This window comes from Kwoniella europaea, chromosome 1, assembly GCF_036810445.1.
Source record: "Kwoniella europaea PYCC6329 chromosome 1, complete sequence".
Taxonomy (NCBI): Eukaryota; Fungi; Basidiomycota; class Tremellomycetes; order Tremellales; family Cryptococcaceae; genus Kwoniella; species Kwoniella europaea.
The window spans coordinates 10,639,689-10,656,573 of NC_089487.1; the positions used below are offsets into that span (position 1 = coordinate 10,639,689).

At 42.9% G+C, this 16,885-nt stretch overlaps 6 protein-coding genes across 6 annotated transcripts; 3 read left to right on the plus strand and 3 right to left on the minus strand.

Annotated features, from left to right (window-relative positions):
• Positions 1–474: 474 nt before the first annotated feature.
• V865_004041 (uncharacterized protein) lies at positions 475–5,107 on the plus strand (the record flags this gene model as incomplete). The annotated part of the gene is made up of 13 exons (XM_066227826.1): positions 475–761; positions 833–1,282; positions 1,356–1,996; positions 2,062–2,194; positions 2,250–2,559; positions 2,626–3,000; positions 3,057–3,135; positions 3,207–3,453; positions 3,523–3,570; positions 3,638–3,887; positions 3,944–4,148; positions 4,256–4,691; positions 4,789–5,107. 13 exons carry the CDS (start codon positions 475–477, stop codon positions 5,105–5,107), a joined length of 3,780 nt encoding a protein of 1,259 aa, XP_066083923.1.
• Positions 5,108–5,831: 724 nt separating this feature from the next.
• Positions 5,832–8,001, minus strand: V865_004042 (uncharacterized protein; the record flags this gene model as incomplete). Its single annotated transcript, XM_066227827.1, has 7 exons — positions 5,832–5,954; positions 6,020–6,534; positions 6,628–6,745; positions 6,816–7,081; positions 7,169–7,454; positions 7,559–7,659; positions 7,788–8,001. The coding sequence occupies 7 exons, from the start codon at positions 7,999–8,001 to the stop codon at positions 5,832–5,834; spliced, it is 1,623 nt and encodes a 540-aa protein (XP_066083924.1).
• A 1,192-nt stretch (positions 8,002–9,193) lies between these two features.
• V865_004043 (uncharacterized protein) lies at positions 9,194–10,117 on the plus strand (the record flags this gene model as incomplete). The annotated part of the gene is made up of 6 exons (XM_066227828.1): positions 9,194–9,395; positions 9,469–9,516; positions 9,622–9,659; positions 9,750–9,828; positions 9,935–9,999; positions 10,103–10,117. 6 exons carry the CDS (start codon positions 9,194–9,196, stop codon positions 10,115–10,117), a joined length of 447 nt encoding a protein of 148 aa, XP_066083925.1.
• A 163-nt stretch (positions 10,118–10,280) lies between these two features.
• Positions 10,281–12,653, minus strand: V865_004044 (uncharacterized protein; the record flags this gene model as incomplete). The annotated part of the gene is made up of 6 exons (XM_066227829.1): positions 10,281–10,857; positions 10,949–11,301; positions 11,409–12,228; positions 12,307–12,423; positions 12,499–12,565; positions 12,626–12,653. The coding sequence occupies 6 exons, from the start codon at positions 12,651–12,653 to the stop codon at positions 10,281–10,283; spliced, it is 1,962 nt and encodes a 653-aa protein (XP_066083926.1).
• Positions 12,654–12,970: 317 nt separating this feature from the next.
• V865_004045 (uncharacterized protein) lies at positions 12,971–13,826 on the plus strand (the record flags this gene model as incomplete). Its single annotated transcript, XM_066227830.1, has 5 exons — positions 12,971–12,982; positions 13,107–13,248; positions 13,473–13,544; positions 13,634–13,720; positions 13,804–13,826. The coding sequence occupies 5 exons, from the start codon at positions 12,971–12,973 to the stop codon at positions 13,824–13,826; spliced, it is 336 nt and encodes a 111-aa protein (XP_066083927.1).
• A 467-nt stretch (positions 13,827–14,293) lies between these two features.
• On the minus strand, positions 14,294–16,543 carry V865_004046 (uncharacterized protein; the record flags this gene model as incomplete). The annotated part of the gene is made up of 12 exons (XM_066227831.1): positions 14,294–14,563; positions 14,636–14,725; positions 14,785–14,799; positions 14,869–14,941; positions 15,006–15,048; positions 15,127–15,326; positions 15,414–15,585; positions 15,649–15,814; positions 15,883–16,103; positions 16,181–16,244; positions 16,388–16,450; positions 16,520–16,543. 12 exons carry the CDS (start codon positions 16,541–16,543, stop codon positions 14,294–14,296), a joined length of 1,401 nt encoding a protein of 466 aa, XP_066083928.1.
• Between the last annotated feature and the right edge of the window lie 342 nt (positions 16,544–16,885).

A 16,885-nucleotide genomic window follows, 5' to 3' on the forward strand; every position in this document is an offset into this window, starting at 1 on the left:
ACGGGTTTCAATGCTTTGTGATACGCTTCTGTGACCTGCGAGTCACTTTAGAAAACTGGTATCGTTGACAGAGATGGATCTCGCTTTGCGATTGATGACGACCATCCATTTATCATTCATTTAATCGCTTGATGTTTGATTTGCGTTCGTAATCTCGAACAAATTCCCATCTCCATCCCATCGAGAAGCGGAATTGGCCGATCAACGGGGATATTTGCATGCCTAACTTGGGGTATCTTTGCGCGCCTTCAATTTCCCGTATGAATTCGCCCGTCATTGTGTGGTTGCTGAGTTGTACCTGTACACAAAGAAACATTTATTCACCACTACTCTACCTCATCTTCTGGCTTATTCTGCATCCACCTCTACTCTGGCACATCTGCGATACCTCATCAGCACAGCTCGAGCATAAGTCGATATGAGAACTCGACTGTAGGCATTATACACCTTAAGCCATAGCGGATTCAGGTCAAAATGGCATCTTCTTCTGCCGGTCTCGAACCTGGTCCATCCTCTTCGACCGGTGGTGTCAACGCCAATCCTCCCATACAGGCATCAAGTTCGACTACACCTGCAGTGATAAAGGGAGGAAATCCGCAGCTGAGTGATGAACCATGGTTTGCCTATCCCACGCCGACGCCCGAGCAGATAGAAGATGAATTACCACCTTACTTCGAAGGGGAGAATATACCGTTAGGTCTGCTTTTAGATAGACTAGTTAGGAAAGGGTATGGTGATTTGAGGTATCTGCTAGCTGAAGTGTGAGTGAGCAAGGAACTTCCTATGGTGCATCAAGCCAAGGGCGATTTTTTTTGCTGATTATTTTGGATAGATTACCACCACTCTCGGCCAAACAAAAACCAAAACATGTAATAAACTATGCAACTACCACCCGACAAGCATTATTGAAATACCTAGCAGTACTTAGATGGAAGAATGCCGTTGATATCCCGTCCACCTATCACCCTTCTTCCTCTTCTATCGGTACAACTGGCCAGCAGGGCAACAACAACAGCAACAATAATAACCAAAATGGAATAACCAACTTTCCTACCCCTCATTCCAACGGCGATGATACCTCACCACCATCAATCTTATCAAATAACAAGGGAAAGGGAAAAGCTTACTCGGCAGGGGGAGAGGGCCCAGGAGAAGAAACAATTGTTAAAGGAAAAGTATCAGATTCGAGGAGATTAGCGCAATTTATGGAACATCAGAATAAACAACATGACGATGCTGTCATCCATCTCAAGCACGTTACAAAATTGGTTGAATCGTTAAGGTATGTCGGCTACGTTTTTGTCGTTCCGTCGGTGTAAGCAGGAAGCTGATAAGATAGCTTGATCGTATAATAGAGAACGTAATCCCGATTTACTCACTGCTTTATCACTCCTTACCACCGGAACTTACCAGCACCTCCCAACCAATATAACAGAACCTTTTATCCCCAAACCGCCCTTAACCAATTCATTCATCTTATCACTCCTCAAACGCCTAAATCGTCATATCAAATATAGATTACGCTGTGTAGATTACCTACCCCCTGATCTGGTCGTAGAGGGAATATCGGATGGACAAGTGTACCTTCGTGGAGGTGGTGAGAACGGATGGAAAGCGAGGATGACAATTGTGGGATTCGGAGAAGATTCGAAATGGTGGTTAACAGGTGTAGAATGGTGTTGGCGTAATACACGAAAAGGAGTTTACGATCCTGGAGGTGTTTCAGAAGGAGGAGGGGAAGGCAAGAAATTTGTAGGTGAAGAAAGGCAGAGTATTCTGGATTTAGCGAATTTGGAGATATTACCGCCTAGAGAAGTGGATATACAGCGGTCTAACCAGCAGGAAGAGAAAGGGATTGAGATTGAACCGCAGACAGTAAATATAGCTGCACCTGATGGATCGACAATAACGAAATCTATGGATGTGGAGATAGAAGACGAAAAGATGAAGAGGAGAGTGGTGGATGCACCTCTTGTGAGGATGTATAACTTCTTACGTGAGTTGTTAGCTTGAGAAATCCATATGAACATAGAGTTAGAAGCTAAACCGAATCTTTTACAGAGCATCTTTCATTGTCATATCAATTGGAAATACTCTTTTCGCAAGCCATGACTTTGAGTCAGGGTAAATGGAGGGATCAACTACGAGTGGAGATAGATCGAGAGAATAAGACCTTGAAGGTCAAATACTGGCTGTGAGTTGACATACCTGAAAACGACCTGGATTTTATGCTGATTTTCGTGCGTTAGTCGTCCACGTCCCGCTGTCATACCCCAGCAACAACAGCAAGCAGCAGTAGGGAAAAGACCTGCTCCGACTGCTAATCTCAATGCTGCTCGAACTCCCCTTGTGGGAGGCGTGCTGAGTATCACTCTTGGTGAGAATGGTCCGCGACCAACCGAAACGGATAGTATACTAGGTGATGTATCGTCCGGTGGGTTGATACCGAATGAGAGAATCCTAAGACTTCAATTAGGGGTGAAATGGGAAGTTGGAGAATTGGGTGTTGGGGGAGGACTGAAAGTAGGGGATGTTATGGATGCAACAGCATTGAACGTAGTACGTCACCTCAGCTTCAGGAGGAGCTCTTGTGCCAAGTCATAGCTGATCGTTCATCTATCTTAGGATCCTGCCTCTTTGGATATGGAGAATCTCCTGATGTCGTCTGCTCGAGCGCATGCCGCACATCTCACCAGAGTTCAGGCATCGTCGTTGATCTCATCCCCCAAATTCATATTGTCACTACTCAATTCACCTTCCTTACAAGAATCCGAAGATCGAACTTCCTCGCGTCCACTCACACTTCGAATACCCCTCCCCTCTCGACAGCGTATATCGAGCTTACTCATCGGTGTATCGGCATATAATGGGTATATAGAAATTGAGGATGATGGTAATATAGGGAATGAAGCTCGAGCGAATAGGGTGGAACTGGCGACGAAGAGCATCAACGACGGTAAGACTAGATTGGTGGATGATATCGGCAGATTGTCGGTGGCTGTAAGTTGAATTGATGACTTTGTCATGGAAACCCAGCTTATAGTTCGTCCTGTTAGGTGGTAATGGAAAATCTAGAAGATCAGATGCGCCAGCTGGGTTGGAAGCCTATTCGAAGACTTGCATTACGTTCTCAGGGTGAGTGATAGTCAATCCATGCATCACCGAGATGCGAAGTGCTGGACTGATGCAGCCTGTACGCATTTCAGATCTCGCAAAAGTCCAATTGCATCCGGCTACGACGATCCTTATACCATTACCATTGACCTCATCACATTACTTTGTCACTAAAGTGACCCAAGGTGGTCTAGCGTTCGAATTGCTTAAAACAATCAAAGTTCCGATCGAAAATGGTTTGGGCGTAGGTACGAAAGCGGCTGTAGGAGATAGGATACCCTTGGATTTGGAGAAATTGAAAGCAAGAAGGCAGGATAAAGGTGAAATGACTGGATCACCGTGAGTACTGCACATGAAACTATTTCGAGAGAACGTCATCGATCACTGATTTTCTGCATCACAACCCAGCTTCGAAATTGGTAACAAAGATTTGCGAGAGCTGTACATCTTGTCAAAGTGAGTAAAGGCCTTACTCAGGATAGGTGACGAAGTTCGTTTACTGATTTCTTGACGTCGTCAACAGCGCCCTCGTCGCCCAGACACTCATCGAGCAACAATTGAAAGAACGTAATATCCCTTTCACTGCTCAATACCCTCCAACCTCTGGTCCGGGTGCCCCTCGTTCGTCATCGGCTTTAGCAGGGATGGTACCTACCATATGTGTGGACGTCAGGGATCTCCTGAGGGATGGCAAGACAGGCGCCGCCGCTGATGTGGCTATGCCCAAGGTTGGTATGCAAATTGAAGATTGGTGGAAAGGTGGGCGATGTGAAGTGAGTCTTGAAATGCCCAGCTATCGCAAACGTATGCTGATTGATACTGGGAACAGGTCACAACGATTGTTCAGCTTCGTCAACAATCTTCCATGTCGCAGACGTCTGCTTCTACCACTTCCCAGCCGCATTCGGAAGATATCTCTTTCGACCCTGCTTCGTCGATAGTCAAGTTCAGAGCGAAGGATATCGAGAGATGTGTGCCTGCATTTTTGGAACAATGGGAGAGGTTGAGCAAGGTTATCGTTGTAGCTGGAGAAGGTGAGTGTGATTTGCTTCGATGATATCACAATACCAGATCTCGTTTTGTCCATGTATCGTACTATTAACTTTGGATGAGATGCTGATGTTCTTGTGTCTTGATGTAGTCAATCGACTGAACAAGCTCGCCGAGTTCAGAGATATCAAAATGCTTTCATTCGACTTACGTACCGCTACTTTATCATACTCCAAGGGGTATAACGCATCTATCACCTACATTCCTACTGATGACTCTTACCAAGTCATCCTATCTACCGATCATACATCCACATCACCAGCCATTGGAACCGACTCGCCCTCCCCGGTTCAGAAAGAGAGACATAACCCTCATGAGAAAGTATCACAACTGCTCAGTGCCCGATTGACGGAACTTGCTTCTGAACCATTAGAAAGTAGGGGATCGATAGGGAAAAAGTTCTTTGGTCTGTTGAAGAATACTTTACCGTTCTTTGAACAGGTCGAAAAGTTGGAAAAGAGGAATTGGAATTTGTTGATCATGGATTTGAGGAATTGGAGGATCGTAAGGGATCATGAGAGTAGAAGGTGAGTTGACTCTTTTACCTCGTATCTTCTATCAAACATTTTACAATAGCTGATTGTGATCATTCCGCAACCCAAACTTGATCGGTATGTCTTGTAGATACGCTCTTGATATAATCCTCATTCCTTCTTTAACACATTACTTGATCCAATCATCATCCAAACCCCGTGGACCAGATCAGAGGATCGTAGACATTACAGGTAAATTGAACGAATTACCCTTGACCAAGATCATACCTAAAGTGTTCGACAATTTCAAAGAGCAACAACATACACCATCAGGTGGAAGAAGGGAAATCCCACCTTTGATGAAATTGGACAAAAACAAAAGTCTATTATGTAAAGTCGATTTGATCGAAAGTGTTCTGGAAGGGTTCTTGGATGAGGTTGATCTGGTAATTGGGGTGAAGAAAGATTAATCCTTCAAATGTAATGTGTATAATAGTATGATGTTTCCTTTTACTTCGATTGGGTCAAGGGTTAGAGGAAAACGATGTGGTGTTTAGATAGCATAGCATTGTTCGTATTTGTTCAGTACGAGAAGCATGACGAACATGCATCATATGTATTTGTGATCAATCGATACACTTCGTGATTAGTTCGAATAGACATGAGTTCATCAGTTCAGCCATGTCCACGATTAAGCTCTCTTGAACCGCTGTAGATCCACATAGTTTTAGGAAGTCCTGAATATCAGTATGCAAGCCCATGATCCGCAAAAGCACGATTCTTGATATCTATCGTTCAAAAATTCGTTATAATCGCAAAGAAAGCAATGTCACGTATTCATATACATATACACATATTTTGTTTTCATCCCGAATATAGATAATGATATGACATGGAGAACATAGGGGATCACAGATCGACATTACAAGATGACCAAAAAAGGGGGAAGAGCAAAAACAAGAAGGTGGAAAGTGGATGATAAGACACCACTTCATTTGTATTTCAGCATAGAATCACATCAATCTTTGACACATACTCTCCGTCCTCCTCTTTCAGTCCGGCCACGACCAAATGGACGAGCACCATCCGCAATCTCATCTTCATCCTCATCCCAATTCAGATTAGTCTGTTCAGTGACCCACGTCTCATATATAATGACGAATACTGTTGTGATTTTCAAGCTTGAAAAGACTATTATTGCTGTGAGAATGATTGAGGGTATTGTTGTTTGATTCTCGCTTCGGTATAATCACGCCATTGTTGAGAGGTGTTACCTAAACCGTTGGGTGCAGGTTGAGCAACGCCATTAGGATTCTGCTGCAACGACAGAAAGCGTTGGTTAGCACGAGTACCCTGATAGGAGCGATGATATCACTACTCACCTGTCCATTTACCGGTTGAGCTGTCTGGGGAGTAGGTAGACCAGCGATTGGTCGATTAGTCGAGGCAGCAGCTACGTTCACAGGCGCAGGTCTAGGCTGAGCTTGTACCACGGGAGTCGAGGAGGAAGAAGCGTCATTGCTGTTGTTGGTAGAAGTAGCTTTGGCTCTCGTTGCGACTTTCGGCTGTTCGACCATCGGTCTGTCAGTCCATTCGTCATTATACGTCGGATCCAACTCTTCAGCTCTACGCGATCTCTTCAAAGCCCTAGCGTCTCTTTCATCAACATCCTCGTCCGCCTCGTACTGTTCAGCAGCGGGGAACTCATTCAATCTCCTCTTTTTGGGGATGCTGTTGATATGGTCCGATAGGAGACCAAACACCAAGGTATTGGCAGAGACATTACCGGGTACGTGTGTTCGGATCATCGCTCGCATCTTCCCAATTTCCTGCGCAAGTGATTTGACGGATAGGAAACCCATTCGACTATAAATGAGATAGCCGCTGAACCAGAATTCTGCCATGGAAAAAAGAAAAAACAGGATGTTAGTACAGACTGCCATGTAGCGTCTTTTCGAATAGTGGACGATATTATCGTAATCAGACTTACCGACAGGCGCAATACGAGTGGTCGTTGTGGTACCAAAAGCTTCATCAAAGTGGTTGTAAGCGATGTTGATGAAGATCGATAAAGCCAATGAGACACGGTTCTTGAAGTCTTGATCAGGCTGGCAGGTGGCAAGAAGCATTAGCATTAGACAGTATTTGGTAAAAACACCAGACAGAAGCTACACTCACAGCATCACCTCGAGCAACGAAATTCTTGAGAGCTGTCGCTCCAGGGGTCCAGATCTTGTTAGGACTACTTTCTCGAGCAGTTGCAACGAATCCCAGTAAATTTTGAAAAATTCGACCTCTGTTCGTGACCCAATTAAGTTTTTTACCCAGCGTGTCTTCGGCAGTAACGTATTTCTTGATGAGTTCACCTATCCAATCGGGCCATGGTCCACCATGCGCTTGTAATTTCTCGGCGGTAGATAATTGAACACCCAACTGTACACGTTCTGATTGATCAAGATGAAGAGTTTCGGTCAGCCCAAATCAGACGAAGGAAAGCTAGAAAATACCAGTGGAAATTTGACTTAACTCACGGAAAACGTCCCTTTGCTGTATATCAGTCATATCATAGTACTCCACAGCGGTCATTTGAATTAGGTCAAATTGGGTTTTCAGATCTCTCGGTAATTGTTGACCCCTATGACCCGCAAACTTGTTATACCAGTACTTCTGTCTAGTATTGGGAGATTCGAAGGGGATCTTGCCGTCCATGAACCATAGGATGGAAGTACATCGCTGCTTCCCGTCGATGCAAACATGAGTTGTGTTTCCTGCTTCGTCCTTGGTAACGGCGAAGATGATTGGAGGGACGTAGTAATTCTGCAGCCCGCATTCATGGTCAGTATTCGTCTCGCTATTTGATCGAGGAGATTACTTAGATGATGTGTATGATGTGTGTCAGGCGAACAATGAGCGATACTCACCATGAAAAGCGATTGGATCAAGAGCATCATCTTCGGCTCGGACCATACGACATCTCGCTGATAATCCGGATCAAGTTTGACATTGCCAGTATGGATCATATCTGTGTAAAGAATGATATCAGCTCAGATCCAGAATGTCAGAATGGGAACCACAAATAGTTCTGAAGCTGTGGGCAGTTTCCATAGCGATGACAGGTAGTCCAGAGCGTATCGACTCGGAATTACTCACCATGTAAAGTCTTGGTAGACAACATGATATTATGAGGTTTACTCATCTGACCTTTGATGATCTCGACACTATTAGGTGGACCTTTCTTCTTGGGTTTCTTATCGACTTCATTGTCGTCTGAAAGTTCGTCGAAGAGATCATCGATTTCCGAGTCGTCCGAGAGCGCACCAGCGGCGGTATAGTTGACGTTGGTCGAAGATCGTTTGGGAGGCATCGTCGGAACGAGAACAAAACGAAAAGTTCAATAATCAGATCGTCGAAGATTTGATGTCCGGTACGAAGTGACGCGTTACTACATCACAACATCGCGTGAGCGCGAGTAAGAGACAAATCAAATCAGGAACAAAGAAATCAAGACAACTTACTTGATCAATCCAAAAGGTATAGTTGGGACTTGAAAAGGTATGGGCAAAATGGATGTTATAAAGGATGGATGGCAAGGAGAATCATAAAAGTATGGGAAAATAAAGAAGAAATAAGAAAAGTGGGAAAGGGGGGGATTTCTCATTTTTTTCAAGATAAAAAGGGTATCTACTTATATCTTAGATTGTAAAAACCTCCACTTGTACTTATCCTGGATGATTCACCAATTTCTTACCCTTTTTTTCACATCCCCCAATATTAGAATGAGTACCTGAAAGGTGTGTAAGCCTGGCTGGAACATCCAAGTGATCTCATTCAGCTTTGATGCCTTGATATTTTAGGGTGATACATTAGTTCAGGTCCCACAACACATACAATACATGGCTGCTTTACTCCACATAAAGGATACATACACCTACAGAACCTGTGGATTTTATACCTGAAGGACTGCATATGATACAATAGCACACCATTCGCGGATGAATATTGCCAATTTTGGGTGTAAATGGGAAATAAGGGATGAAAAAGCCAAGTAAGCTTGACCTCTTGACTTTTTGGTGCATGACTATAAGTAGTGAAAGGAGGGTTGAAGACTTGGGCAGCTTCTTAAAAGTGGGGGAGTGCAAGGTGAAGTAGATGCAATGGCTCAAATGGTGAGTTTCTAGACAGTGAGAGATGATCTGAAGGAGGTGTAGAGAGATCAATAGTGGACATACATTTTTGGTGGTGATGGTGATGATGGTGCACTCAGAAATGGTGACCAAGCACTCGTGCATGGCAAGTTCATCGTTATCCCGTCATTTGCGATATCTCGAGCAGAGCAGGGTAGAACGATGAAAGGACATGCAGAATCATAACGGCATTCATTCATCGTTAGGAAAGGCACGATGATCAACATTCGACATTTTTGCATAGATTTTGTTTACATCTTGCTTCTTTTTCTTCTTCTATTCCTTATATCTGTCTGACAAGAAACACACTCTGACAATCCCCTTAGATAGGAACCCTTCAAGATCCCTCCTTCGCCTTCGTGTATCAACAGTATGGCCTCTGTACCCGAATTCAACCCTCAGCACGAGGAAAATCATCAACTGCTCGGATCGGAACGTAATCCTATAACGGACGCTACGTTGACAATACGAATTATAAAGTCTTTCGAGTTCAGGACGCAGAAGAGTCTGGTGGTGAAGCATCTGAACCTTGAAGAGTTGACAGTGGGTGGGTTGATGGAGTTGGTCAGAGAAGGTGAGTAAGGCAATGGAAAGGAAAGAGGATGAGGACAAAGTTGGCTGAGATTATGGATGTTGGTATTGAATAGAGATAAAGAAGCAATCTGGGTTTAAACCATATCGAACGTTGGTCTTAGGTGAGTCCGCTGGATCATACATCTCGCTTTGATACTCAAGATGGAAAACAACAACGTGTCTTACGAGGTAGGAACTGACGAGATGGATCTGTTGGAATACTGTAGATACGATGAAATTGTATACCGTAGCTCATGGACACAAAGTGAGTAATGTAGTCCTAGACAATCCTCCAACTGGTTTTTGTTCATCGTTCGCAATGAATCAAGCTGATTGATGACATCTTATATGACAGACAACGAATCTGATCATAAATTTGGATCACGACGAATGGATATTGGATCCTACCAAAACGCTCACAGAGATAGGTGCTCGTGAGTATCGCTTCCTCTCTTTCAGATCCATCTATATTCGTATCTTTATGATTTATAATCTATGATCGGAGAGCTAACTTTGGATCTTTGTAAACTTTGGTCGTAGAGAACGAAACTGAGATATCATTCTTCAACAAAGAATCGTATGATAAATTCAAAGCTAATCCCGAGGTATGTCAAAGTCGCGCTGCTCTCACTCTCACTCTCACTCTCACTCTCACTTGAACAATCGTCAAACACAGTCTGTTGACGTGGAAACCTTCTGTTGCACTAGGTTAAATGGGATTAATGACACTTCCGGTCCTTCCCTACGGGGTCATACCTCTCACAATCGTCCTTCCACTTGGCACTTCCTGATTGTAAAAATATCCGGTACCACGATAAACAGCATTTATAATTCCCAATCAAATAATCAATCAATCATGCATTTTATGATACCCAAGTGATACAAACTATTTACCACGTCCAAACCAACCGCCCAACCATCCTTTCTTATTCCCTTCTCCTCCTTGTCCTCGTGATCCCTCTTCCTCTTCTTCCTCCTCGTCATCTCTTGTTTTGGAAACTGAGGCAGAAGGAGATGGTCTGAATTCTACCGCGGCGGGGGTAGTCTCCCTAGTCTCTCTACCTAATTTCTTCAACCCTTCTACAGTCTTATCTTTCACCATTGTCAAATTATCCGTAACTGTAGAGCCAGCAGACGGCTTCTCCTTTTTCCCGCTGAGAACTTCTAATTCGTCAAATGGAATATCGACATAATTAAAAGCCATATCGAAGAATACTGGTTTCTCGATAGATTGGGAGAACAATCCTTTCTTTGAAGCTATATCCAATTTATGCAAGTCATCTTCCAATGAATCAATCGATTCTTTCGGAATGGTAATGATGGATTCTTCAATTTCGATAGGTGGATCAACGAGTAAGGAACGTGATTGTCTGAGTGATACGATTGATCTTTCCAACAATGAAATCGCGGAAGAGTACGATGGAGTAGGGTGAAGACAATGCAATCGAGCCAATTGGAAACACCTATAAATACAAATTCATCACACATCATTAGCAACATTCATTCAATGAGGTATTCGCCTTTTTTGTCCGTACAGTCACGAGCACGACTCACTTCAAAGCATGATAATACCCTTCCAGACCTTCCACACCAACTCTCACACCTTCTTTCTCCTGGACGATACTCAGCTCCGCAACACCTCCCAAGCTCTGTAAGACTGTATCGAGCAATTTGATGATCCCACCTAAACCTTTAACGATCTCTTCGATCTTGGTCTTACCGCCTTTGATTTTGATATCACCCACATTGGAAGGTATAGTACCATTCAAATTGGATGAGAGGGCATCAATGAGCGATAAATCCCTTTTGATCCTGTGGGAGAGCAGGAGGTGAACGATATATGCGTGAGCGAGATTGAGGGACGAGGTGATTTGAGTGGATCGCAGAGAGGTCGATGAGCCGGATGCCTATCAGAAATCGACAAGATCACATCAGCCTTTAAATCCAATTGTCGAAAGTCGTCCTTTGAACGAATTTGACAAGGTTAAAAGGTCGTATGAATAAGATCACTCACCTCATGATCATCTTTCAATCTCCTAGCTATAACTTCCGCCTCTCCAAGGACAGTCAAAACTTTATCCCAACCTTTCAAACTCGTCTTGTTATTCTTCTTGTTACTCTTCTTACTTTCAAACTTATTCAGAACCTCTTGAACACTAGCCATAATCTTTACCAATTCGGGGTTTCTGAATTCGATTTTCTCTCCTGCGAAAGTCGTATCATCCAATTTGATCCTATCTTTTTGAATATCATTACTATCCAATTCCAATTCCTTCTTCAAGCCTTGAACCAACTTGTCAAAACCAGGAAGTGATTCTTGAAGAGTGTCGTTATCTAAATCATTGACAATACCGGTAATATCGTGCGATTCGGATCTTCCCAATTTATAAGCTGAAAATCGAATTAATGGATCTTTCAAATCTATAAATTCATTTGTTAATGCCTCGTCATATGAATTCTTGCTATTTTCATTTAAAACCATCAATAGTTTTCTGACTACTACCAGGTCGGTTAAGCAGGCTCCAAAATCGGATTTTTCAAATGATAGTTCTGATCGTACACTGAGATGATAAATTGTCATCTCAGCTTTCGTCCTTTGATTAATCTTCACGTTGTCGTGTGTACCCTCAGAGAGGTTGTTGATCAGGTCGAATAGCTCGGTGGAAGATTTGAGCGATCGTCTTAACCATGATATTTGATCTTTCTTTGATCCTGGTCCATGGGACCCATTGACTCCGGTAGATCCGGTGGAAGTGTTTTTGGATAACTGGGATTTGATTTCGTGTGAGTGGGCGAGGGCTCTTTCAGCTGAAAAAAGAAGGAGTTGAAGGTGTCTACGAGTGGTCACAAACAAATGTTGGCCTATATTTTACACCCTATAGGAAAAAGATAGCAGAAGAATAGAGACTTACCGAACATCTTTGATAGCTTCTATATCCAACTTGGGAGGTGCCTTGTATTGCTTTCCTTTACCGCATGTCTGACCTGTCGTCTGACGGAGTCGGTGGATTTTGTTGGTACAGTGTCGTCTGAGAGTGACGTACAAGTCAGGAGTCAGCTATTCGATCCCATGTTCGATCTCGTGAGAATGAGAGTGAGCTAACCTGTATCTTTCATGATCACCGTTACGGAGACCATACACTGCTCGTTCTTTACTCAACAGACTGAGTACTGCAAATGAAGCGAAAAGTCAGCGAGTGATTTCGGATTCCTCAGTCGATGGAAACTTACAAGGGAAGGAGAGGTCTACCTGCGACATGATGGTCTGATGTCTTTGATGCCAGTATGCTTGGGATCACAGTCACAGTCAGAAGCATGAAGATGCAGTTTGTATCAGTCGAACGTAAGAAAGCAGGTTGCAGCTGCAGATGCACCTTGAAATATCAGGCTCAGCTGTGGTCATTACGAAAGTGTGCCTGATAATACGATGCTCATTCAAGTGGAGATGTCACCCGGCTGAAGCTGAAGCTATTTCCTTCGATAACTTACTTTACTTTGATGCTCTTCTCTCAAAACATATCATACCTACCTACACCTTCTCCAGATACATATCTATACCACTCGAATATTTCCATCATGTCAGGACGAGTAAGTCAGCGCCATCATCCTCACTCGGGGTAAAACATTGTTGCTTCTCGTCTAAATAATGAACGACACCATCCATCCTAAGGATGTTAACGTTATACTGACCTTGAAGCACTCATTCAAATAGGGCGGCCGAGGAGGCTCACGAGGTGGCGGACCAAACAACTCCAACACCCAATCGGGCGAAAGGAAAAAGAGAGAATCGATATTGAACTTGGCGCAGTATGTCGATCAGAGTGTTAGAATCAAGTTCATGGGTGGAAGAGAGGGTGAGTGGATTTTACATCTAGGCGGAAAATATGAGTGGGTGTGTAATATTGGAAGATTATCAAAGTGAAGTTTGAAGTGATAAAAAGGGAAAATGAAGGGGAGAATAACTAGGAAAGAAAGAATGAATGAATGATCGATCGACATCATTCGCATCATTAAATTCGAGAACATCTCAAACAGATCTTCATCATATTAACAAATCTCAATTCGTATCGCAATATAGTTACAGGTACACTAAAAGGTTTCGATCAACTTATGAATCTAGTAATGGACGATGTAGTAGAAGAATACGAGAGTGAGTTATTGTTTTTTTTTTTTTTTTTTTTTTTCCTATATTCCTCCTCTGGTTTGACAAATTTGGCTGATCAAAGATATGTTTCGTAGATAACTCGATGCCACCTCGTAATTTGGGATTGGTAGTCCTAAGAGGTCCTAACATAGTGTTGATAAGTCCCACAGATGGTTCAGCTGGTAAGTCATCACTTCACCTCAATCTTTGTATATTAGAGAAGTGAAACAAATTACTGATATATACCTTGGATTGAAACCAATAGAAATCGAAAATCCATTCACATAGAAGGAAAAGGGGAAGACATGAGACGATGAAATCGTGGGATGATGAGATAGTGGGTTTTTATCGTGTAGAGATCGAAGATAATAGAGTGAAATCATGTATTTACATATATACCCTGATGAGAAATTCAACTACAAAGCATCGATGGATGTCATATTCCGACGAGTGTCATGATCGCGTCATACAATCAAGAGATCATCGTTCGATCAGGAATTGATATGTGCAATAATTGATTATCATCGAGATGCATCATCTTGTGCGATTCGAGACAAACCAAAACAAAATACGAACTATATAATGTTTACTATACTGTTTGGAGATTGATACTATTACTGATACTACGTAAATGGAAGATAGAAGGGTGTTGTGAAGTTTGTATATAGTATTTGAGAAAAGACAAACTAACGGGTTTCTTACAACTAATTTGGATCAATTTGATTATCGGCATTTAAGAACGTACACATCTAGAGTTATATCTCCTCAGCATCATCTTCATCCTCCTCATCACTCATGCTCTCTTTTAACATCTCCAACAACTCGTGAGCTTCACTCAATTGAGCAACTAAAATAGCCTGTCCCTCTGGTATACTACCATCATCAGCATAGAACTTCCCATCTTTCCTCAAAGAGTCGATCTGATGTAATGCCAGATGATACGGGTACAGATCCCGAGGTGTATAGGGTCCACCGTATTTAAGTACTTCGTTAAGACATTTCTTGATTGTTGAGAGTTTGTTTGCCTACATGGATTACGCAAATTATCAGCTCTGACGACGCTCAAGAGGATGGAATCAATTGGTCACGGCACTCACTACTGGCATGAGCTCCTCTGATATGGGCTCGGACTCTGACATCAACCTGTATAGTAATCCATAGCATCGTCGAAGAAGGAACAAGAGTGCCTATAGGTAGAATGGTAAGCTGGATCTAGACAAATACCGACTTGGCCTGATAAGCTTACATATTGGCCTTCCGCCTAATCACGACGAAGATAACTGTCAGTTGATGATCTCAAGAGAACTTGGATTCGTGTCCTTTAACTAACCTTGTTACCATCTGCATCCACAAATTTACCCTCTACTCGCATAGCATCAATCTCCCGCAAAGACAAGGAGTAGCTGAACGCGCAAGCAAATCAGCGATAGCATTCATACCTCACAGCCACATTGAAATTAAACTCACTTGTATAAATCAGTCTCTCGCAACGTCCATCGGTGCGTCAATACTGCACATATTGACTGCGTAAGCAGAGCATTCCCCCGATACTCTTCCCAGATTCGAAAAGCGAACTTATGACACTCACGCAATTGGTCCAACTGGGCTTTCATCTCGCTCAACCTCTCATAGATGGGTTTCAAGCTCGGCGTAACGTCCTCTTCAGCTTCTCTAGCTTTGATATCTTGGGTAATCTCGAAGCTCGATTCTAATAAACCTGACAATAACGCTTGACCTTCAGGGACGAAAGATCCACCCGGTCCGAGGAATTTACCATCTACTCGTTTACTGAGAATCACCGACCAATATATGATCAGCTTATCATACTAACACAAAGCACTGCAGTAGTTGACGAAGTCAGGTTTGCATACTTACGAATCAATCTTCCTCAGCTCTTCCAATATCGCTTTGTACTCCGCTTTGTTAGGTTTAGGTTCGGCAGCCAAAGCAGAAAGTTGTTTTCGGAGGTGTACCAATCTCTGATGTATGGGTACTAATTCGACTGATAAGACTGATAAGGATGAGAATAGATCTTGCAGTTGATGTTCTGTTCATATTGAAATCAGTTAGCTTTCCCTGATTTGATTGGTGGATGTACGGCCGAACTCACCAACTCCCTCCAACTTCCTCAGCATCAACCTTACGATCGGTTCGGGATGTTTCCCATCCTCCGAATCCTGTTTAATCACATTCTTCAAAGCTTCCAACCTGTCTCTGATAGGTACTAGAATCTCTTCGGTATATGCTCCTGATTCATTCATGTGAGAGAGGATTTGCTAAATTACACATACAGATATCAGCTACATTTTCTCCAAGCTGATCAGAAACAAGCTTGGCTACTCACTCTCATTGAAGCGATTTGACAATAGGTAGCGGGAGTTTCCCTACTTTTACCAATCGTCAAGAAGAACAAACTTAACAAGCCAAACACATCTGCTAAGACTGTATCGACCCTGTTGGCTTCTTGTATGGTAGGTTTGGAGGTTGACGAAGACGCAGCTGCGTTATTGGACAGGGAAGATTGGTTATGGGATTGTTCATCTCGAATGGTGTTGAGTCGAGTCACTGCGAGAATATCATACATGCAATGTCAATGAGGCTGCCTATGGAAGGACGAGAATGAGAGAGCGAAGATGACCTACCCTGTTTGACAACTGAGTTGTAGATCGGCATCACATCTGGTGCACGAATGAATCTTGTTGTGTCCTATAGAGATGGTAAGATATATCAGCGACGATCTTATGATTCAAGATAGAACTGCAAGATACCCTAATTGGACATCTTCAGAGATGGAAACATGAGGGAGGAAATAATATGACAAAGCAATGGAGCAGAGTGAGCGAACGTACCTTCTTCAATGCTGTCAGGCGATTACGAATGGTAATCAATGATTCCAAGACTGGCAATTCTTCCTGAATTCGTGAAGTTGTGGAAGATCAGTAAGATCTGCTTAAACGGTGTACAGATAGGTATATACTCACTTGTGGTACCATGTTCGAAGCCATTTCTACCCTTATTACTCTGCTGAGATTTGATGGGAAAGTCTACTTTGATTTCAAGAATATCCGTTGTAAGATAAAATATGAGAGAAAGGAGCGAATTGTAAGGAAAAGAATGGAATTGATATCACGGATGTCGGAGCAATTGACCGGACAGAGGGGCAGCGATATGATATATGATTGTGTGTCAGCTAAGATGAGTTTGCTGTTGATCTTAGCCAAGTGGTGAGTATAAGGAAAATAAATGAAAAGCCAAGAGAAAGCGATCAGAAAAGATTGAACGGGGTTGACTAAGACTAGCTAGATCAACGATTGATTACACACAGATTCATCAGATCTCAAGGAGAC